At 43.9% G+C, this 22,720-nt stretch overlaps 3 protein-coding genes and 1 non-coding gene across 6 annotated transcripts; all 4 read left to right on the forward strand.

Moving 5' to 3' along the window:
- Positions 1-4,460: 4,460 nt before the first annotated feature.
- Positions 4,461-8,554, forward strand: LOC4339740 (zinc finger BED domain-containing protein RICESLEEPER 2-like). Of its 2 annotated transcripts, none has more exons than XM_015784380.2 (2): positions 4,461-4,620; positions 6,032-8,554. In XM_015784380.2, exon 2 carries the CDS (start codon positions 6,064-6,066, stop codon positions 8,230-8,232), a length of 2,169 nt encoding a protein of 722 aa, XP_015639866.1. In that variant the 5' UTR covers positions 4,461-4,620; positions 6,032-6,063; the 3' UTR covers positions 8,233-8,554. The 2 variants fall into 2 exon arrangements, with proteins under 2 accessions (XP_015639866.1, XP_015639867.1); XM_015784381.3 differs by lacking the exon at positions 4,461-4,620 and adding an exon at positions 4,959-5,341.
- A 2,243-nt stretch (positions 8,555-10,797) lies between these two features.
- Positions 10,798-11,636, forward strand: LOC107278707 (uncharacterized). The gene is made up of 2 exons (XR_003242266.2): positions 10,798-10,965; positions 11,049-11,636. It is a non-coding gene; the product is annotated as an uncharacterized protein (transcript).
- A 2,127-nt stretch (positions 11,637-13,763) lies between these two features.
- LOC4339741 (zinc finger BED domain-containing protein RICESLEEPER 3-like) lies at positions 13,764-17,673 on the forward strand. Of its 2 annotated transcripts, none has more exons than XM_015782247.3 (2): positions 13,764-14,078; positions 15,161-17,673. In XM_015782247.3, exon 2 carries the CDS (start codon positions 15,176-15,178, stop codon positions 17,432-17,434), a length of 2,259 nt encoding a protein of 752 aa, XP_015637733.1. In that variant the 5' UTR covers positions 13,764-14,078; positions 15,161-15,175; the 3' UTR covers positions 17,435-17,673. The 2 variants fall into 2 exon arrangements, with proteins under 2 accessions (XP_015637733.1, NP_001407846.1); NM_001420917.1 differs by having other exon boundaries at positions 13,765-14,078; positions 15,143-17,670.
- A 2,652-nt stretch (positions 17,674-20,325) lies between these two features.
- Positions 20,326-20,968, forward strand: LOC4339742 (mitochondrial import receptor subunit TOM7-1). Its single transcript, XM_015782434.3, has one exon. The coding sequence runs from the start codon at positions 20,418-20,420 to the stop codon at positions 20,673-20,675; it is 258 nt and encodes an 85-aa protein (XP_015637920.1). The 5' UTR covers positions 20,326-20,417; the 3' UTR covers positions 20,676-20,968.
- Positions 20,969-22,720: the final 1,752 nt, after the last annotated feature.

The raw sequence follows: 22,720 nt of genomic DNA on the forward strand, positions 1-22,720 counted from the left end.
CTAGTCCAATAAGAAGTAAGAAGCTTTGTTTAACTAAGGTGACCAAAAGTAAAATTTATTTTAAATATAATAAGACACTATTGACTTTATTTGGTCCGACTTTTAATAGTCTTTAGAATATTTATTTTTAAAACATAGAAACTATTGTCATTTGTAAGCACTTTCATAATATTATCTTCGTTTTTTAATAGGTGATGCCGTTAACTTTTAGATAAATATTTAACCATTCATCTTATTAAAAAATAATTATCATTATTTTGTTGTGAGTTATTTTTTCACCAAAAGCACATCATTATTTATATCTTACGCATTTGCACAGAAATTTTGAATAAAACGAATTGCCACACGTATATCTAAAAGTTACGTATGTATTAGTAGAAAAATACTACCCTTGTTAAAAAATATGAATTTTGCTCATGTATTTTGAGACCAAATTATCCCTGATATTTTGGGATGATGGAGATATTACTGACCATGCACACGAAGAACTAAATGAAGTAACAGTGACATATACTCTCTACGAGTCCCATCAATTGCCATAAAAAGAATAAACAATGCCAAAATTTAAATTTTAAACCTAATTTTGAAATTGATTTTAAGATATTTTTCAAAGCAGTTTCTTTTTACACTGGTTGTTTAAGTCACTGAGAACATGTGTATAAAAGTTTTATACACATATTAATTTTTGATCGCTAATAAGTTATTATGGCTTATAATAAGTTGTGGTCAACCGATAAGGGCCTATATTTTAAAAATGGAGTAGTTCTTCTTCCATTCCCTCATCAATCTTAGTGTGCGTAACATGCCCATGTATATATGCTCCACATCCGTAACCACCGGATCTAATATTTTATACTTAACTACTCCCTCCATCTATTTTTGATAGTCATATTTTATCTTGGCACATAGACCAAGGATAAGTAAATGTACTTATCATCTATTTAAACATGCTACCAGTTATTCCTTGTAAACAAGCGATTTATTAATATTTACATTTCTCGATGCCCATGTAGCCAATCTTGTGTGGAAGAATGAAGAATTACGCATTAAATCCGAGAAGTTCATTAAGAGGATAGATTGTTGGGTTGATATATACCTATCAAAAATAATTTTTTTTTTATATTTGAAAATATGCCTATCAAAAATAGATGGAGGGAGTATTATCGTAGCATATTAATACTATGACATGGTACAACGTACAACATGTCACTGGTATTTATTTTCTTTTGAAACACAAACATATACCATCCATTGTTCGTTGTCGTTGGCACCGTTGATACATCCATCAAGCTATCGTCAGCGGTGGTCAAACCTTTATGGAGTATTGTACACTTTGTACATGTACACCCAACATTCCAATACACACTCATAACCTTTCTGGGGTAGATTTCTCTATCGGTATGGGAATCCAGCCGCAATATCTACACGACTACACGCGCAGCCAACAGTCTACCTCGTGCGCCCACAGGTCAATGTCTTTAGCTAGCCTGACGTCTGATGGCCCACCTGTCGGCAGGCTACGACTGTCGGCCCACCTGTCGGCGACTCTGGTAGGTGGGTCCGGGTGGTATCAGCGACACGTGCCGCGACACACGGTGGCCGGGCGGCGTGTGGGCCCGTGGGATGATGGGATCGATCCTAGGATTTTCGCACGCGCGCGGTGGCGGTGTGAACGCCCCCGGCCGCTTTTGGGCGCCGCGACCGCGCGAGACGGCGGCGAGTGGACGTTCGATCGCAACGGGAACGAGGCAGATGCAGCGTTCCGATGCATCGTATCCTCTCCTTGGCTAGCCTGGGAATTTTTGGGGATTTTTGTGTGCGTTGGCGGTGGACAGATGGATGTACGTGATGCGCGTGCGCACCAGCGTCGTCGTCGTCGTTTGTGGCGAGGGGAGAGGGAGAGAGTACGTTTTAGGTGCTGTTTGAATCATATCCTAAAATTTTTCACTATATCACATCAAACTTTTAAACACCTACATAAAATATTATATATATATATATATAGTACGTTTTAGGTTCTGTTTGAATCATATCCTAAAATTTTTCATCATATCACATCAAACTTTTAAACACCTACATAAAACATTATTATATATATATATATATATTTATATATATATATATATGAAAATGGTTATATAATAACTAATTGCACAGATTACGATTAATTTGCCAGACAAATCTTTTAAGCCTAATTGTTCCATAATTTAATAATTTGGTGCTACAGTAAACATTTGGTAATAATGGATTAATTAGGCTTAATAAATTCATCTTGCGGTTTACTGACGGATTCTATAATTAGAACACTTAATACGGCACCCTATATAATATCCAATGTGATACGCCAAAACTTTACGCCCCTATATCTAAACACCCCCTTAGAGTAGGTACAATAGTAGACTATTAGCTAGCTATAAACATATTTTTAATGAGATAAACGATCAGAGAGAAGAGCAGCGGGCTACAAATCTATAGCTAGTTGCAGCACAGACTTCAAGATGCAATGTGTGTATAACAGGTGGGACCATACATTAATAAGTATAGTAAGCACATATTATATAAATTGACTATTAAATTGGCTATAGATAAATTAGAGTTAGTAGTCTGCTATACTATTAAACTTGCTCTTAGTATATGCGCTTGGTAGTGCACGGCCGGCCGGCCGGCCGGCGATATATGCCGAATCCGCTATCTGCATGAGATCCTTGAATTGTGCGTGTGTCAAGTCATTAACAGTTTCTCCCTTCTTAATTGGTACTCCCACATGTTTTAATTTTGCTGTAGCCGGATTGGGACGCATACATGGGACAAACGGATAAGGGGTTGGATTCCTGTTGAAACAACACTTTATTCCTCAGCATTTGATTCGACTGTCATCTCTCGTGTTACTTAATAAGTTAATTTGGACGATTATATATGTGATTGAAAGTGAATAAAGCAAAAAGAGAATCTCCTTTCATTCTGCTCAAAGATTTAGGGCTTGTTTTTACTTTAGGGTGTGTTTAGTTCACATCAAATTTAGAAGTTTGGTTGAAATTGAAACGATGTGACGGAAAAATTGAAAGTTTGTGTGTGTAAGAAAGTTTTAATGCGATAGAAAAGTTGAAAGTTTGAAGAAAAAGTTGGTAACTAAACTGACCTTACTTCGCAAGTTGATTGTCACGGGCTTTTTTCTTTCAGCTACTGCACTGAATATTTTGACGGACTATTAGCTCAACACCTCTAAAAAGGATAGCTCAAGTAGGAATACAAATTCGAAACAACTAAAAATAAAAATAAAAAAGGAATATTAAAACAATAGTCCATATAAAACACAATACAAAGATTAATTAAAAGTTAAAATAAAAAAAAATTAAATTCTGAAATTAGTGGCCGCGTTTGACAAGACTTCTAAGATTATAAAAACGAAACCCAACGAGATAATAAAACTCTAAAAACTTTAAGGTCCAATTTTTAAAGGTTCCAAAGATAATGAATAAAAAACAATGATAGATTAAGTAAACAAATAAAGAAGAGATGGCAAAGAAGTAGGGGGTAGTGATGGACCCTCCATCCCATAATATAAGAGGTTTTGGGTGGATGTGGCACATCCCAGTGAATTTGGAAAGACGTTTGTCAAGCTTCATCCACCTAAAATCTCTTACATTATGGGATAGATAGAGTACAAAATCAGAAACATAGGGATGAATGTTATAAACTTGAGACGAAAATTATGCATCTATTTGCCAACTTCGGGTGGAGGTTCTCTAATAGAATTCAGTAGTTAGGGGATCTTTTTCTTCTTTTGGTGTCTATTAGTTTGTGTTTGCTTAGCTTTGTTTCTGCTATCGTGAACTTTCTGTGTGAGTTTTCTTATGTGCGAGTTCTGTAATAATTGGTTGTAGCTCTTTGAGTAAAGGCCGAAATGTTACATTCTATTATTAAAAAAGAATTACAGGGATTATAAGGTTTGGTCTTTAAAAGTTTCAAGACAACGTGATAGCTATTTAATAAATTTAAGTAAAAATATATTAAAAATAGATAATTTTGTATAGTGCTAGCTGCGTAATTACGCCGGCCATCCAACCGGTTCATTCAGTGAATAATGTGTATCCAAAACATACACGTGGATAATTCCACAGGCACGATGGTTGAAGTCTGAAGAGGTTGGCGCACTACGCTCCACATAAACGGAAAAGTCCAAATAGTGGTGCATTGAGGAGAGAAGCCCATATAGTAGAGCCCACCCCTAACCAATATCAGCCCAACAGGTCAATTAGCCGATGACTGGAGGCTGGGCCGCGCGACCCGTGAGCCCAATAAACTTTATTCTCTCTCTCGCGTCACCCGGCACCCCCGCACCCAGTCCCAAGAGCGGCAAAAACCGAGACGGGTCACGGGTCTCCCTTCCTACCTACTACTCCTAATCCGCCATTCCATTCGCGCGGCTAATCCCCCACCCTCCCAGGCGGCCAGGCCCCATCTCATTTCCTTTCCTTTCTTTCCCCTCTCCTCCTCCTCCCCGCAGAATACTACCAGATCTGCTTCGCCGCTCTCCCGGCCTTGGAGCTTCTTGGGCCGAGCCCTACCAAGTCCGGATCTGCCACCACCACCACCATCTCTCCCCCTCCTCCTCCTCGTGTAAGCTCCTCCCAGCCTGCTCCTGCTCTCTCTCTCTTCTGTTCCTGCCTCGCGAGGTCCCGTGTCGGGGGTTTGAATTTCGTTTCCAGATCTGCGCGTGCTTGGAGTTCAGTTCGGGCGGATTTGAATTTCTGGGCTTTTCGTGCGGTTTTTTTTAATCGGGATTTGGGAGGGAAGGGGGGGGGGGGGGGGTTTGCGCGGGGTTTGGATTGGGCCAAAAGGTCCGTGCGAAATTTGTTTCGTAATTTTCGAGGAGATTTTTCTCTCTTCCCCCGTGGGTGGTGTGGTAGTATTACCCAGGCCCAATTTGTTACCGATTTCAGAATCCCTCTTTCCCCGTGGGTGGTGGTGTGCTGGCTACGTTGTTGGGTTAGGGATTCTTTTCGGGGGGAAGCGCGGCCTGCCTGGAAATCGTTGGAGCTCGCTGAGATCTCGAGTTGTTTGGCATGAATTTCGCCGTGGGGCTGGATCCGCTGGGAGATCCGGAGAGGGCGACTTGATTCGTTCGTTTTGGAGGAGATATGTGATGTTGGACTTGCTGCGCTTAGATAATTGAATCTGAATGTGTGCTTGTGTGGTCGTGCAGAGAAATTTATCTTTCTTTGTCCAAAGAAAGCTGTACCACTAGCTACCTTCTTAGCCTCTTCAGCTAGGTTCTTGCTACTTTGTACTAGCTTCTTAGCATCTTAAGTTAGGTTCCTGCCGCTGTTTAGCTAACTAGGTGAGCTTGATTTTCAAGTCCTGTATAAGTGTCCCGCCAACTCAAGCAATACATAGTTTTCTCCCTTCTCACCGATTATTTTGATTATTTTGAGTTGGTGCCCACGAGGAACAAGAATGAGTTGACTTGCATTGCATGAGAATAATTAGCAAGATCTGAATTATGCACTCCTAGGTTGACTTGCATTGCATGAGGATAATAAGCAAGATCTTAGTTATAGGGAGTAAAGTTAGCAACTAAGTTTGCACGAGTCATTCTGGTCCAATTAGCTTTGCATGTGATCCCTTCTTTTCTTGAAATTTGTCAGCGAAACAAACGTAGCACATGGTTCTGCTAATGAAGTTTGCATTTTCGGTGGCAAATAAAATTTAATTTAAATTGTGTACTTTAAGCATTTTTACTGAGGAGTGAGAAGAGATGGTTACCCATTCTAAGTTTCCATATATTCCTGGATGACATCTATAATTTTGTTGTTTCACCTGTGCTCCAGTTACTATATATAACCTGGTTTGCTAATTTGTTATCAAGAAATCGTGTTGTCTTTCTTTTATCTTCCTGTTTTGTTAAATAGGCCACTGTAGTGATACTGGTTTGTTATTGAAACAACCGTGTATAAGTCAAATTTGATTATTTTTTTGGCCAAATGATTGTTATTCTGACTTCTGCTGTCACCATGTTACTATTTGACAGACTTTGTGAGTTCTAGCTACTAGCCAAGAAGCATGGCTGAGGAAACTGGCAACGACAACCAGGTGGTTCAAGGTAATGAGATTGTCCCAAGCAATGAGGAAGCTCAAGCTGAGGAAGTTCAGGGTGATGAATTGGTCCCTGCTGAGGACTTAACTCAAGGTGACGAGGTCCAAGGAAATGAATTGGTCAGTGCTGAGATCAGTACCCCTCCAACATTAAGGCGCCGTAGGAAGAAGTCTCTAGTGTGGGAGCACTTCACTATTGAAGCTGTCTCTGGAGGGGCTACACGGGCGTGCTGCAAACTGTGCAAGCAAACTTTTGCTTACAGCTCTGGTTCAAAAATTGCGGGTACTAGCCATCTCAAGAGGCACATTACATTGGGTTCATGCCCTAAAATTAAGAACCAAGAGCACAAGCTAGCACTGACTCCAGCTGGAGGGACTGACAATGATGGTGAGGGTACTGTGGAGCGCCCATCTAAGAGGCGTTACAGATATACTGGTTATGCAAATGCTGCTTTTGATCAAGACCGCAGTTGCTCATATCTGGCAAAGATGATAATTTTGCATGACTACCCACTTCACATTGTTCAACAGCCAGCGTTCACTACCTTTATTGACAGTCTGCAGCCACGTTTCAGGGTTGTAGATGTTGAGACAATGGAGGGGGAGGTGTATGCTGTTTACCAGAAAGAAAAGGAAAACCTCACGCAAGCATTCAGCACTATGCCTGGAAGGATCAGCCTCACCATTGGATTGTGGACAACTAGCCAAACTCTTGGCTATGTTTCACTTTCTGGGCAGTTTATTGACTCTGAGTGGAAGATACATCGAAGAATGCTAAACTTCATGATGGTGTCTTCTCCTCATTCAGAGAATGCACTTAGTGAAGCTATTAGTGCAAGCCTTTCGGACTGGAATATGAAGGACAAACTGTTCACCATCACATTGGACAATGATTGCTCATCACATGATATATACAGTGCAAATCTGAGGGATTATCTCTCCAACAAGAACAACCTCATGCTCAAGGGCCAACTGTTTGTTGTAAGGTGTTATGCCCATATCCTGAATGCAGTTGCTCAGGATGTCATTGCTTCAATCCATGGTGTCATCTACAATATCCGTGAAAGCATCAAGTTCATAAAAGCTTCTCCTACCCGTGAGGAGAAGTTTGCAGAGATTGCTCTGCAGCTAGAGATCCCAAGTACCAAGACCCTTTGTCTGGATGTTACGACTCAGTGGAACACTACCTATCTCATGCTGCTGGCTGCCTTGGATTATAAGCAGGCCTTTTCTACTCTAGAGACAAGTGATGACAACTACAACGAGGCACCGTCCGCTGAGGACTGGAAAAAAGTTGAGGCTGCCTGCAATTACTTGAAGCTATTGTATGACTCAGCACATAGCATCATGGCTGCAGCAAATCCAACTTCAAATCTCTTTTTCCATGAGGCATGGAAACTTCAACTAGAGCTGTCAAATGCTACAGGGCATGAAGACCCTGTTTTCAGCAGCATTGCCAAGGATATGCACGAGAGGTTTGACAAGTACTGGAAAGATTGCAACCTTGTGTTAGCTATTGCTGTTGTGATGGATCCACGCTTCAAGATGAAGCTTGTTGAGTTCAGCTACTCGAAAATTTATGGTGTTGAAGCTGCGAAGTATGTTAAGGTGGTGGATGACGCTGTTCATGAGCTTTACAAGGAGTATGTTGCACAGCCCCTCCCCTTGACGCCGGCCTATGTTGAGCAAGGGGAAGGTAATAATGCACCTGCTAGCGAGAATAGTACTCAAACAACTGCTCCTTCGACCGGCGATGGACTTGTGGACTTTGATATGTACCTTTCTGAGATAGCTACAAGCCAGCCAACAAAATCTGAACTGGAACAGTACCTTGATGAGTCCCTCACTCCGCGCATCCAGGAATTCGACATTCTGAACTGGTGGAAGCTCAACACTCTCAAGTTCCCTACTCTCTCAAAGATGGCCCGGGATATCTTGGCCATTCCGATGTCGATGGTGAGCAGCGGCAACTCTATTTTCTCTGCTGGAACAGGAACTCGCATGCTTGATGACTACAGAAGCTCATTGCGTCCAGAAATTGTGGAGGCGCTCTTCTGCGCCAAAGACTGGCTTCAGTATTCACCAGCTACCCCGGAGGCGCCGAGTACCGCGCTGGTCAAGGTGGATGCACCATAGGATCGCCGTGATTCCCCCCCTTTTGTGAAGCAACAGCATGTACCAATGGTACCTATTTGTGAAGTTAACTGCTAGGCGTATTTTAGGCAGGGACTATGAACTGATTGTGATCTGAGCTTATCCTCCTAGGGTGTAATTTGTTGTATCGAACTCTGTTAACTCGTTCATGTTGTTATGTACGCTTTGTCTGTAGTATGCCATCAGAGTTGTACCTGATATTGCATGTAGTGTGCGCGCTGGCTGCATAATATTTATCAGCTGGTGCCTTATGTTTGTACTTCCCCTCATTATAATCCATTGTAGCATGTGATTGTTCTGTGCCTTTGTGATATGTCACATAGCTAAGGCAGCGTCGACACCTGCGTGCGGCTGGTTCAAGCGGCCGTAGCCGAACGAGGCGTCCATCCCTGAGTCCGGCGAGCCCGGCATGGCGCTGGACAATGGACAAGAGCTTCGGCTTCTCCAAGCACTTCGCCGCCAAGTACAAGTTTGGTTACACCTGCGCTGCCACCTGCAGAAGGGCGAGTTCAAGGGCGACGACGGTGACGTCGCCTTCAAGGTCAATCCAATCCCTTCTTTCTGTCCAGTTCACGACTTGTTCTCCTTCGCTGAGGTTTTGAGTCAATTTTCATGTTTATTTTCCTCGCTTGGGTTTAATTAATTAACACTTAAATCTTCTCCTGCATTGTTTAGTGTTTACACCTGATTGAATTCATATTATATTTCTGCTTGATTGTATTGTTTAATGCTAGACTGATGTTTTCAATTTTATGTTCAAAGCATCATTGTGTGGATTCAACGGTTTACCTCTTGAGCTCATTTGGTTCGGTTGCCATGCTTTTGTTTTTTAACTTAACTAGCATGGTGGCCCGTGCAGATTACGCGGCTAGCATCATTATATTTTCTATCGTATAATAACATATATGTTTTCTCATTATATTATTAAAATATATTACAATGACAACATAATTTTAAATTTTACAATAACTTTACGAAACTACTAATGTATAATATTCATATTGTATTTTATATATGTGTTAGTTATTAATTATTTTTAATATCAAATTTTAGTTATTTGTAAATTATATATATTTCTATATGGACTCTAGACTTGTCTTTTAATATTTCTTTTTTAAAATTCTGAATTTTTATTATTTCTAATTGTATTTCTATGTGGACTCTAAACTCATCTTTCAATATTCTTTAATTTTTAATTTCAAATTTCAGTTACTTCTAAATTATATTCTTATATTAACTTTAAACTCTTCTTTCCATGTTTTTCTTAATTTCGAATTATAGTTATTTTTTCTCCGATTAATGTGGGAATTTCTCGGTCATGAGAGTGAATATGGAGACTCCTTTTTATTCCGAGTTTTAGTTAGTTTTAAATTCCTATATGGACTCTATATTCTACTTCTAATATTTGAATTTCTATTTTTTTTCTTAATTGTATTTCTATATGGACTCTATACTCTACTTCTAATATTTCTTATTTTTAATTCCGAATTTCAGTTATTTCCTAATTGTATTTCTATATGGACTCTAGTCTTCTCTTCTAATATTCCTTATTTTCGAATTTCAACTATTTCTAAATTGTATTTCTATATGGACTCTAGTCTCCTCTTCTAATATTCCTTATTTTTAATTTCGAATTTCAGATATTTTTAAATTGTATTTCTATATGGACTCTACTTTTTTTTCTCCGATTAATGTGAGAATTTCTAGGTCATAAGAGCCAACGTGGAAGTTCCTTTTTATTTTGAATTTTAGTTAGTTTTAAATTCCTATATGGACTCTATACTCTACTTCTAATATTCTTTAATTTTTAATTCCGAATTTCTATTTTTTTCTTAATTGTATTTCTATATGGACTCTATACTCTACTTCTAATATTCCTTATTTTTAATTCCGAATTTATATTATTTCCTAATTGTGTTTCTATATGGACTCTATACTCTACTTCTAATATTCCTTATTTGTAATTCCGAATTTCAGTTATATCCTAATTGTATTTCTATATGGACTCTAGTCTCCTCTTCTAATATTCCTTATTTTTTTAATTACGAATTTCAGCTATTTCTAAATTGTATTTCTATATGGACTCTGCCTTTTCTTTTTCTTCGATTAATGTGAGAATTTCTAGGCCATGAGAGCGAACGTGGAGGCTCCTTTATCTATTCCTTTAATAATATAATAGATAGATAGATTGCTAAATATATCATATTAGGTGGGAGAAAGAGATACTATAAATGATGAAGTAGGTTTACTATATGCTTCCATGAGAATTTGTTTTGGTCATTAATACTTTGACGAACAAGTTAGTTGCTTCACCCAGCGCGCTTACAAAGGACAGATAGACGAGAAAAAAGCACATTAGTGCCCATTTCGGGTGTTTCTTGTTTGGTAATTTGGGGAGGCTTGCGTTTCTACTTGTGTCTTGTAGAGTTCCCTTTTCTCGTCAAAGGATGAGAACTCTGCCATGAAGTCCAAACTCTCCTTTTCCTTTTCTACTTTTCAAAGTAGCACTTGCAGTTATGTAATCCCTTACCCTATCGATGATGCCAGATATCCAATATTCAGTACAGAAAGTTGGATTTTGAGGAGATTTCTGCTGCTGCCATCAGCGTTTACCAGATGGAAGGTTTGGAAACCTGGGAACAACATGCCCGGCAAGCGTACGAGTTCTTTGATAAGGAGGGTAACCGACCAATTGTGATCGACGAGCTCGCATCGGTATATATTGATCCTTAACACTAAATTAGCTTGGGTTGTGCACGATGAAATGTTTCTCACAAGTGATGACATGCTATTTTCAGGAACTCGGACTCGGCCCTTCAGTTCCCCTACATGTTGTTCTCCAAGATTGGATCAGACATCCTGATGGAAAACTCAGTTTCCTCGGATTCATGAAACTATTGCATGGAGTTTCGTCCCGTACCATCCCAAAAACCTGAGATAATAACTTCTTTTCTTACATCAAACCAAGGAAAAAGAGTGATGACTAAAATTAATCTCTGGCTGTCTGGAGAAGCTGCATGGAACCGGTACAAAGATTAACAAAGCTGCCCTAGTGTGTAGCGAAAAGCTCTACTGTCAGCATTTCTCATTCCCTCACCAGATGATTGATGGTGTGTTTGTATTCAGGTTTGTTTTAGAGGCGAGTGTACAGATGAGTTTAGGAAACAGGAAGAAAGTAGTGGTACATGAGTTCTACTCCGGTGCTTTCTACTTATAGTAGAAAATAATCTGAACCACTAATCTCATTTGATCAAAGGGTTTAGATCAATTTCTACTACCACCTTATTTAATGGTAGTAGAATCGTGGATGGCTATTATTGTCCAAGAACAAATATTAGTGGAGGGGTATAATCATCATTTACAATCACTGGCCCTAGCCGTACTCAACTCAATCTTTCCTCACGTCGGCCAAAGAGAATCGCATAACTCCCCCAAATTGCATCCGGAGACGACGCCGAGTATCTCCTCCCTGCCGCCGCCTCCGCCACTCGATAGAAGTACACCAACGCCGGGGCGCACGTGTTCGTGACGATGCTCCTGACCGTGGTGTTCACGGCAGCTGTGGCGTTGGCTCTTGTCAACGCCGTCAACTCGCATGACTTCGCAGCACACCTCGCCGGCGTGGACTGCCGCATGGGGCTAGCTGGTCCAGTACGATGCCCAGCCTCGGGCTTCGTGGAGCTCCTCGTGCTGGCGCTACATGTGGTTAGATGCGTGCTCGCCATCTTAGATCGCCTGCATGCCTGCCTAATGTCGCCCTCGCTACAGCTTTCGATTGCATCTCCATGTACGTGCGCCGGTGGCAGCGCGGCGAAGTGACCAATGTACATGAAGTATACGTGCTAAGTAGGATCGAATTTGTTCCTTATATGGTGAACACTAACAGAAAACCTTTCTCCTTGTTCGTTCAGCAAAGTTGCAGATAAAAATGTCAAACAGAATTATTTTCTTATTGCTTCAAGTCACATTAAGGCTTGTTTTAGTTCCTAACTTTTTCTTCATACTTCCAACTTTTTCATCACATCAAAACTTTCCCCCACACACAAACTTCCAACTTTTCCGTCACATCGTTTCAATTTTAATCAAACTTCCAATTTTAGCGTGAACTAAACACACCCTAAGCATACTATTGCTACTGCTACTGCTACTGCTCAAGTTCAGACTTCAGACTTCAAAAAGGCCCCACCAATTCATGAGCTCATAGAGGCTCTGTTTAGTTCACACCAAAATTAGAAGTTTGGTTGAAATTGGAACTATGTGACGGAAAAGTTGAAAGTTTGTGTGTATAGAAAAGTTTTAATGTAATAGAAAAGTTGGAAGTTTCAAGTAAAAGTTAGGAACTAAACACGGCGAAAATCTGATTTGGACCAGCATGTTGATTTAACAACCAGAAAAAAAAATTGGACATGGGCACACCTGTTGCCTCGAACAATATTTTTGCAGCATTAGAACTAGTACATATAAGTTATTTTTGCAGCATTAGAACTAGTATATATAAGTTATACAGTCCAGGATGCACTTAATGAATACAGATAGAAAAGGATTACAGGCAAGACTCTGACTAGAAGCTGCAAAAACATCTAAACAGGCAAGCACCGGTGAACAAAGAAGTACTGGCGAGACGGCCGTCGGCGCCGCCGCCGCCGGAATGTATCGGATGGTGCCCTTGCACGCGGCAAAATGGGGAGACAAATGGAGAATGAGTGGGGAAAGAATGGCCGCCGGAGTAGACTGCCGGCGGCGCGAGGATTTGCCGAGCAGTGGAGATGGCTACCGTCAGGAGGAGATCGACGGTGGTGGGAGGATTTGCCGCAGCGAATGGAAGCGTCGTCCAGTCGCCGAGTGCCTAGCGAGATGAATAGATAAAATCCCAAATACCACCATTACCCCTAAGCACTAAGTAGTAATGTACTAATATGCCCTTGTGAACCGACGATTCAGATCAATTCTACTTGTAGTATAATACTACAAGTAGAAAGCACCGGAGCGTCGCTCTTAATTATTATGCTTGGTGTCTGCATTGTAACTGTATCTGCGTTTGATCTTTGCCGATCTGTGAATGTTGTGATTGAGGTGGTATCAGTATCATATCCGTCGATGTTTTTTGAGTTTTTTTTTTTATATTTACTCGTGGGCACCAGCACAAGGTCATTGCTATGGCTGAGCTGGAACACCGACCTAAACTCCCTATGGAAGCTTATCCTCGAGATTAGGCTGGCACCGGCATCGTCCTGCTCCTCCATCCGTCCGTTGTGCCGCCGCCGCCATTGGTAGAGGGCTGATGATCCACTAAAAGTTTCTTCCATGGATCCATGGGATGTGAGGGCTGGAGGTTCTACAGATCGGATGGAGGGGAGGCTGAAGGTTGAAGATGAAGAAGGATTTCGCGATTTGGGCCGGCTACGAAGAGCAGCCCACGACCGCTCAGTCTTCAAAATTTGGTCCGGTCCACTCCGAGCAAAGGGCCCACGGTGTCAGCTCACATCAGCCGGCCCCGGCCCAGTCGGCTGACTGCGTTCCCCAATTCGCCACCTCCCCTCTCCCTAACCCCTAACCCCTAACCTACAGGCGCGGGCGACGGCCGTGGACCGGCGGCGAGACGGCCGGCAGCGCGTGGCCCGTGTGCGTGCCGCAAGCAGGCGGCGGCGTCCGGAGAGACGTGAGCGGGCGGGCCAGGCGGCGGTCCAGCGCCGCCGCACGGGTGGGGAGGTCGCGAGCCGTGAGCCAGCGAGGACGCAAGGTGGGCAGGCAGCGGCGCAGCACTTCAGTGGCCGGCAACGACGCAGCGTGTATCAGCAACCCGGTGATTGGAATTGAAATTGAAATCGGTAACCTGCTAACCTCTAATAGTAATACGCAAACCTCTAATACTAATACGCATAGACAGTCTAAAATACTAATACGCATAGACAGTCTAAAATAGTGTCTCAATGGTTCATGTTCAGTGAGGTAGTGATTCAAATTTATAATTGGTTTCTATACATTTTTAGATTGTCAACATGTCAAAAAAGAACACTGCTCACGTATTACGCATTATTCTAGTGTCCCAGCAACACAAATACCAGCGATCCTACATATCATTAGTTAGGTGTATGTCTACTTTGAACTATGACATGTAGCCAATTTATACGTGAGACATGTTTCGATTTATGCTGGCCTAATTTGTTCAGCCCCCACTATTATTTTTTCTTGGATCTGCCCAGCCTCCATTGATGATTTTGTTTACCTCTTGCTACGTGTTCACTGTGCGATTTGTTGTGCTGAAAAGTTTTTTGTTCTCTCTCCAAAAGATCTACTGTTAGTCTGTCAAAGTTCAGTTTGAAGTAGTGATTTCTGAATCTCGTCGGGGAAATCAGTCATTTGTTTCGTTGAGCTGTTTGGCGAAGCAACTGTGTCATTTCATTGTGCTAACTGCTAAGATCGTGTCAGTAAAGATTTATGATGTCTACTTGTACTTATGCTGTGACCTGTTTGAGGTCTTATCTTGACATTCTATCTTATTACACTTTGATAATTAAATCGAGAAATTGATTATCTATACTCTTCGTTATGCTAACTGCTAAGATCATGCGAAGATTTATGGTGTCTACTTCTACTTATGCTGTGACCTGTTTGAGATCTTATTATGCTTTAGTAATTATATTGACAAATTAGTTATCTATACTCTTTATTATGCTTTGATAATTATATTGGCAAATTGGTTATCTATACTCTTTTTAAAGAACAAAATAGTGGTGGTGGAGGCAGTTAATTTGCCACCCCACCAACTCTGTCGATATTTTTTTTTACCAACTACTTCTGTTCTGTTCTTAATTTTATTTCTGGGTCTGATTAATTTAAGATGTTGATTACATTGGACATGGCTTGATTTTATTTGTACTAACACCAACAGGTTTTTGGGTTCCACCAGCTGGTCTTTCTTAGGATGTGTGAACCAAGTGGCAGTGATGATGCAATGGTGCATGCCAGTGAGATGGTTGATGGTGATGAGATGATCCACGGCAATGAGATGGTAGTTCATGACAGTGTGATGATCGATGGTAACGAGATGGTTCAAGAGAACGTCATGGTCCATGGGAGTGGTGAGATGGTTCAAGGAAGTGAGATGGTCCATAATAATGAAATCATTCAAGTTAATGACATGATACAAGTCAACGAGATGGTCAATGGTGATAAGATGGCCCATGGTCATGAGTTGGTCGGTGTTGAGTTGACCACGCCAACCGCATCAAGACGCCGGAGAAAAAAGTCAGTTGTCTGGGAGCACTTCACGATTGAAGAAATGCCTGGGGGAGTTTCACGAGCATCCTGCAATCTATGCAAGCAAACCTTCGCATACAGTTGCGGCTCAAAAATTTCAGGTACTAGCCATCTCAAGAGGCATATCACCCTGGCTTCATGTCCCATGTTGAAAAATGAGGATATGAAACTTTCATTGCCTTTAGCGACAGTAACTAACAATGATGGTGAGGGTTGTGCAGAACGTGTTGCTAAAAGGCATTACAGATCTACTGGCTATGCAAATGCTATGTTTGATCAAGACCGCACCTGCTCGAATCTGGCTAAGATGATAATTTTGCATGACTACCCACTTCACATTGTCGAACAGCGAGGCTTCACTGCATTTATTGGGAGTTTGCAGCCTCGTTTCAGGGTGATAGATGTTGATACAATTGAAGGACAGGTGCATTCTGTTTATCAGAAAGAAAGGGAAAACCTGATGCATGTGTTCAGCACTGTGCCTGGAAGAATCAGCCTCACTGTAAGATTGTGGGCAACTAGTCAGACTCTTGGATATATTTCACTTGCAGCACAATTTATTGACACTGAATGGAGAGTGCATCGAAGAATGGTTAACTTCATGATGGTCTCTTCGCCTCATTCAGAGAATTCACTTAGTGAAGCTATCAGTACAAGCCTCTCAGACTGGAACATGAAGGACAAGCTATTCACCATCACATTGGATAATGATCCCTCGTCACATGATATCTACAGTGCAAACATGATAAACTATCTCTCCAACAAGAAGGACAACATCATGATCAAGGGCCAGTTGTTTGTTGTGAGATGTTATGCACATATACTGAACACAGTCGCACAAGATGTCATTGCTTCTGTTCATAGTGTGATCTATCATATCCGTGAAAGTATAAAGTTCATAAAAGCTTCTTCTGTCCACGAGGATAAGTTTGCGGAAATTGCTCTGCAGTTGGAGATCCCCAGTGCAAAGACCCTTTGTCTCGATGTTACAACCCAGTGGAATACAACTTATCTTATGCTTCTGGCTGCATTGGATTATCAGCAGGTATTTGCATCATTAGAGACGTGTGATGGTGACTACAATGAAGCACCATCCACAGAGGACTGGAAGAAGGTCGAGGCGGCATGCAGTTATCTTAGTCTGCTCTATGATTCTGCACACAACATCATGGCTGCACCAAATCCAACTTCAAATATCTTCTTCCATGAGGCATGGAAGCTTCAGTCAGAGCTTTCAAATGCCATTGCCCATGAAGACCCAATTTTCAGGAGCACTGCCAAAATCATGCATGAAAGGTTCGACAAGTACTGGAAGGACTGCAACCTCGTGCTAGCCATTGCTGTTGTCATGGATCCACGCTTCAAGATGAAGCTTGTTGAGTTCAGCTACTCAAAAATTCATAGTGTCGAGGCCGCGAAGTATGTCAAGGTGGTGGATGATGCTATCCATGAGCTTTACAGCGAGTATGCCACGCAGGGGGAAGCTAACAGAGATGCCCATGTAACGGACAATAGTGCTGCAGTGACTCCACCCAATGGCGATGAACTCTTAGACTTCGATATCTATCTTTCAGAAATTGCGACGAGCCAGCCCTCAATATCTGAGCTGGAGCAATACCTGGAAGAAGCCCTCATGCCCCGCATCCAAGACTTTGAAATTTTGGAGTGGTGGAAGCTTAACACCATTAAGTTCCCAACACTCTCCAAGATGGCTCGTGATGTATTGGCCATCCCCATGTCCATGGTGAGCAGTGGTAGCTCTATATTTTCGGCGACGGCAACGGGAAGCCAGATGCTTGATGACTACAGAAGCTCCCTGCGTCCTGAAACTGTGGAGGCTCTTTTCTGTGCGAAGGACTGGCTGCAGTACCCACCGGCTACCACTGAAGCTCCAAGCACAGCGTTGGTGAAGATGGAGAACTAAGTTATAACTTAGTATTAGTTAAATATTTGCATTTAGGTGGTGTTTAATTTGCATGTGGTTTTTTGGCTGTGTGAGTGGTTTAGAACATAGAATGTGACTCAGATTCCGTTCTAGCTACCCCTCAGATTACTTTGCACCATATGTTATATTACTAGATAATCTTAAGCCATGTGACTGAGAGTTCGAAGTTATAAAGGATATTAGGAGCCATCTTCAATAAAGTTAGGCAATTAGAGGCATGTGAACAGGATGGATTCACTTGATTTCGCTGGTGCTTTCTTATTGTTCTTTCACAGTATTCTTGTTATAGTGTTTGGGTTAGTTGTGCTTGTTGTTATTCATGATGTTTTTACTTCATGATGAGCCAAATTTAAGTCCACTTTGTCTCTCTTAACTAGTGGCTAAATTTGATTCGTATCCCTAAACCACGATACTGGATATCTCGACCTCTAACTATTTAAATTGGTGCAAGGTGGTTTCGCTGATGTGGCATTCTGTGACATCCAATTCATCAAATAAATTAAAAATATGACATCCAATTCATCAAATAAATTTAAAAATAAAGTGACAGTAGTGGCACCGGCAAAGGAAGGCCGCGTCAGGCACATCCGATTCATCAAATAAATTAAAAATGTGACATCCAATTCATCAAATAAATTAAAAAATAAAGTGACAGTAGTGGCATTCTGTGACATCCAAGTCATCAAATAAATTAAAAAAATAAAGTGACAATAGTGGCACCGGCAAAGGAAGGCCGCGTCAGGCGGCGGAGGGGAGCCAGGGGAGGAGGGGCCGAAGGGGAAGAGGAAGAATGACGTGTGTCTCACAAGATGACTCAGCGGGATAGACTAGGTCAAAGTGCCATGTCATCGAAACCGCCTCCAAAACTGTTAAAGGAATCAAATTACACTGGTTTTAATAGTTGGGAGGGTCAAGATATCCAGTATTGTAGTTTAGGGATATGATCATATCAATTAGATTGGGGCTATAGTTGAGGGAGTAAAGATGGACTTACTCTCCCAAGCCGCAAAGCGCAGAAAAAGTGCACCCAAGGTCCCTCAACTTGTCATCGAATTACAAAATCGTCCCCCAACCACAAAACCGGATATCCGGCGTCCCCCAACAAACCAAAACCAGTTATAATAGGTCCCTCGGCGGTTTTAATCCCGGTTTTGTCCTATGTGGCGGTTGACTCAGCGTGGGACCCACATGGGCCCCACATGTCAGGCTGCCACATCAGCACATACTCTATTTCCCCCTCTTCTCTCTCTGTGTTCTCTCCTTCCTTCCTCCCCCTCGCTCTCTGCTCTCGCACAAGCGGCAACGCGCGCGGCCGGCGACGGTGGCTCCCGATTGGCGGCGCGCGGGCTCGCCGGCCTCCCCGTCCCCCTAGTGCGGTCGGCGATGGCAGCGTGCGGCTGCGGCCATCATGCGGAGATCGACTCGACAACGCCGCCATCAAGTCGCTGCCGTCGGGCGTCGGCGATGGCGGCGCGCAGCTGCGGCCGGCAGGGGAGGCGGAGGAGGTATGCACGGACGCCCTTGCCCTCGTCGTCGATGTCGCCACCGATGAAGAGGTCCACGCCGCTCACCAGTTCGCATGCCTCGTCGTCGTCCACGCTCGCCACTCCGGTCCGGCCGCGGCCTAGCGGACAAGCGACAAGAAGCCGGCGGCGTGGCGCCCCCTCCCGAAGCCGCCGACGACGATGAGGCCGGGCGGCACGGAGTCGTCGGCGCCGCCGCTCCCCATCCGCAGCCGTGCTCGCCTGCTGCTGCTGCGGCCGCTGCCTCTCCGCCACCGCGAACACCCGCCGACGCTGCCTTGCCCTGCCGCTGCCCTCCCCTTCCCCGCCGCTCATTCCCCGTCGGCCGCGCCGACCCTCTTCGCCGCTCCTCCTCCTCTCCGTCTCTCCTTCCCCGTCGGCCGCACCGTCCCTCTTCCCTGCCGCATCGGTGACGCCGCCGCCACCGCATCTGCCCTCCTCTTCGCCGCGCTCCTCCCTCGCCAGCCACCAGCCGCCAGCCGCCTCACCCCGACGATGACGCACGGTCATGGCAATGGCCGCGCACGGCACGTGGGGGAGGAGGGAAGGCAGATGACCACCACGGTCCTCCCCGCGTGACGGCAGCCATCGGCGGCGCTCCGCTTCCCGTCCCGGTCTCCCACGCCACCCTCGATTTGCTCCCCTCCCCTTCCCTCGCCGACTGCCGTTCCCATCCCCACCCCCGCCGTTGCCGCCGCCGCCGCCCACCTCGCCGTCTCCACGCCCGACTTCGACGCCACGGCGGGGGCCCTCTTTGCGCGCCTCAGCGGCCGCGCGCGCCGCGCGGTCGAGGAGGGTGGGGCCGCCGCGCTCGCCTCCGACGAGGCCGATGCCGTGCCGTCGCCGCCGTGTCACCCTCCGCCGTCCCTCCGCCTCGTGGGCCTCGTGGGCGGCGGCCGGCGGAGGAGCCCGCGCGCCGCTCCTCCCCCCACGTCGCCTGTCGCCGGCTGCCGCCGCCCTCCTCCTCCCGCTGGCTGAGTTAGAGAAGGGAGAGAGAGAGATGAGGAAGGGAGAGAGGAGGGGGAAGAGAGAAGGCTGATGTGGCAGCCTGACATGTGGGGCCCACGTGGGTCCCACGCTGAGTCAGCCGCCACATAGGACGAAACCGGGGTTAAAACCGCCGAGGGACTATGACCAGTTGTGGTTAGTTGGGGGACGCCGGATATCCGGTTTTGTGGTTGGGGGACAATTTTGTAATTCGATGACAAGTTGAGGGACCTTGGGTGCACTTTTTCCCGCAAAGCGCCTATCTCCACGCGCCCAGGTATTCTCCACCGGACCAGCCCGCTTACGTCCGAAGGCCCACAAGAGCAGCTCTCTTCCCTCGCTCTCGCCGAGTGCTCCAGTAGGGTTTTGTTTAGTTTTCACTTTACCTTTTCCCGCACGGCGACGAAGAGGAGGAAGGAGCGGCGCCACCACCACCACCACCACCCCACGCCATGGCGAACCCAGCGCAGGGGCCTCTGAGAGCGAGGACGAAGCCCGCGGGGAGGAGGGGCGGCGCTCCGCCGCCCGCCGCGGAGGATCCGTCCCGGGCGGCGGCGGCGGCGGCGAGGCGCTCGGTGCGGAAGTGGAGCACGTGGACGATGAAGACGGCGAAGGTGGCGGCGTACTACGGCTTCATCCCCCTCGTCATCGTCATCGGCATGAACTCCGACCCCAAGCCCTCCATCGGACAGCTCCTCTCCCCGCTGTGATTCCGCTTCGACCCCCACTCGACTCTGCCTCCGCTTTTCTTGGGCTCTGCTACATGATCGTACTTACTGCGTAGTTGATCTGCAATTAGTACTATTTTGCTACTAGTATATTCGCTATGTGTTAGCAATATTCTGCACTGTTAATTTGCTGGGAACTGGGAAGTTAGTACTTGCATCGATCGTCATGTAACCTTTGTGATGAATTTGGTGATGCCTGCGTTTGATTCTGATGCGTGCCAGGCATGTCGAATACCATGGTTCGGTGCTTGCCTTGCGAGATGCCTCTTGATCTATTATTGTGTGGACCTTGTTCAGGAGAGTGTTTTTGGCCAATAGCTTTGAGCAATTCAAGGGAGTTTCAGTCTTCTTCTGGGTGCCTGTTTAGGCTGGAAATTCCAAAGATGAATACCTGTTTTCTTTACTGTATCTTGAATTCCAGTTCTTGTTGGCAATGATGCATGCTTCTACAGTTCTACTGTCGTTTCATTTGATCTTGTTGCTGTTTGTTCAACGCCTGTCTCAATGGATGCTCCTGCACTGGTTCCATAATTCAGAGTTTACAGCGTTTGAAATGTTATATCTTATATCTGTTGTTTTTCGAAATGTGAGTGATTACTGGCATATCGCTGCATTGCTGTTCATCCACATGGTGTTTAAATTTACTGGAGTTTCTAGGACAACTTGTTGCTGTCTTATACATGAATTTGAGTTTGTTTGATGCTCTCGTCTTATGCCGATCTCAATGGATACTACCGGATTGGTTCATAGATCAGAGTTTCACATATTTACACACTGCTTGAAGCTTATATCTGATGCTATTCGAAATTTGGGTGATTGATGCATATTGCTGTAATTCTGTTCATCCAATGTCGAGTTTACTGGTGTTTCTGCAAGGATATCCTGTTACTGTGTGGTTACAGGAATTTGGTGAGTTTTCTTTACTAGTACTACTAACGGTGATCTTCCTTAAGATTTTTCCATGGAAATTGGGGTACAATTAGAATATCCACTCCACTGATTGTAACATGGGCGGGATAGATCTGGAACAATTATGAATGAGGCACCAGCGGGGTTGTACCAGTGTTCGTGTATTTTAAGGGCCTGTTCACTTTGATGCCATTTTCAACTATATCATTTTTTTTAAAATTTGCCAAAAAAAATGTTTACGTTTAGTTTGTTGTCAAATTTGGTAAATATATAAGAAATCTTACCAAAATGCTAAAATTTGGTAAGGTTTGTTTTTGCTATAATCTGAACAGGCCCTAACTGTCTGGAACAATTACTATGTCCTAGGAGGGTGGTGCACGACTGTTTTCATGGGAGAAACGACAACGACAGGGGCGGGTAGATTATTCATGTATGTTGATCCACCTTAGGTTCATGAGCTGCCTTCCAAATGCCTCAGTTTCATCTCTCCCAGGCTATTTGGAGCATTGGGATTTCACAGACTAGTATTTAGATAAAACAGTTCAACTCCCACCATACGGTTCTTGCAAATTGTACGACTATAGAGACGGACGGCCAAGTTTTCGACCTTTTGTTGCATCTTTGATGTAAATCCTGAGAGGCCAATTTGGTGGCTCACTGGCGTCCCTTGAAATATAAAAAAGTTAGGGGATTTTTCTTGAGATCGAACTAGTTCTTCGTAAAATCGCACCAAACTTCTTATACTTCCTCCGTTTCACAATGTAATTCATTCTAGCATTTCCCACATTCATATAGTTGTTAATGAATCTAGACGTATTTATCTAGATTCATTAACAACTATGTGAATATGGAAAATGCTAGAATGACTTACATTGTGAAACGGAGGGAGTACGTTTCAAAGACACCTATATTTTAAAATGTCAGCTTGGTAATTAATGAAAGTGCCATTTTTTATTAACAAAATCTTGCGAAATACAATTATTACCTTCAACGTTAGGGGCAGACCTAGGCTTTGAGCAACGACATAGAACATTGAACAAAACAGTACTCCATCCGTCCTAAAATATACCAACCTTGTACTAGGATGTGAGTACGGGGTTGGCTTATTTTGGAATAGA

The sequence above is a fragment of the Oryza sativa genome, chromosome 5, assembly GCF_034140825.1.
Source record: "Oryza sativa Japonica Group chromosome 5, ASM3414082v1".
Lineage (NCBI taxonomy): Eukaryota > Viridiplantae > Streptophyta > Magnoliopsida > Poales > Poaceae > Oryza > Oryza sativa.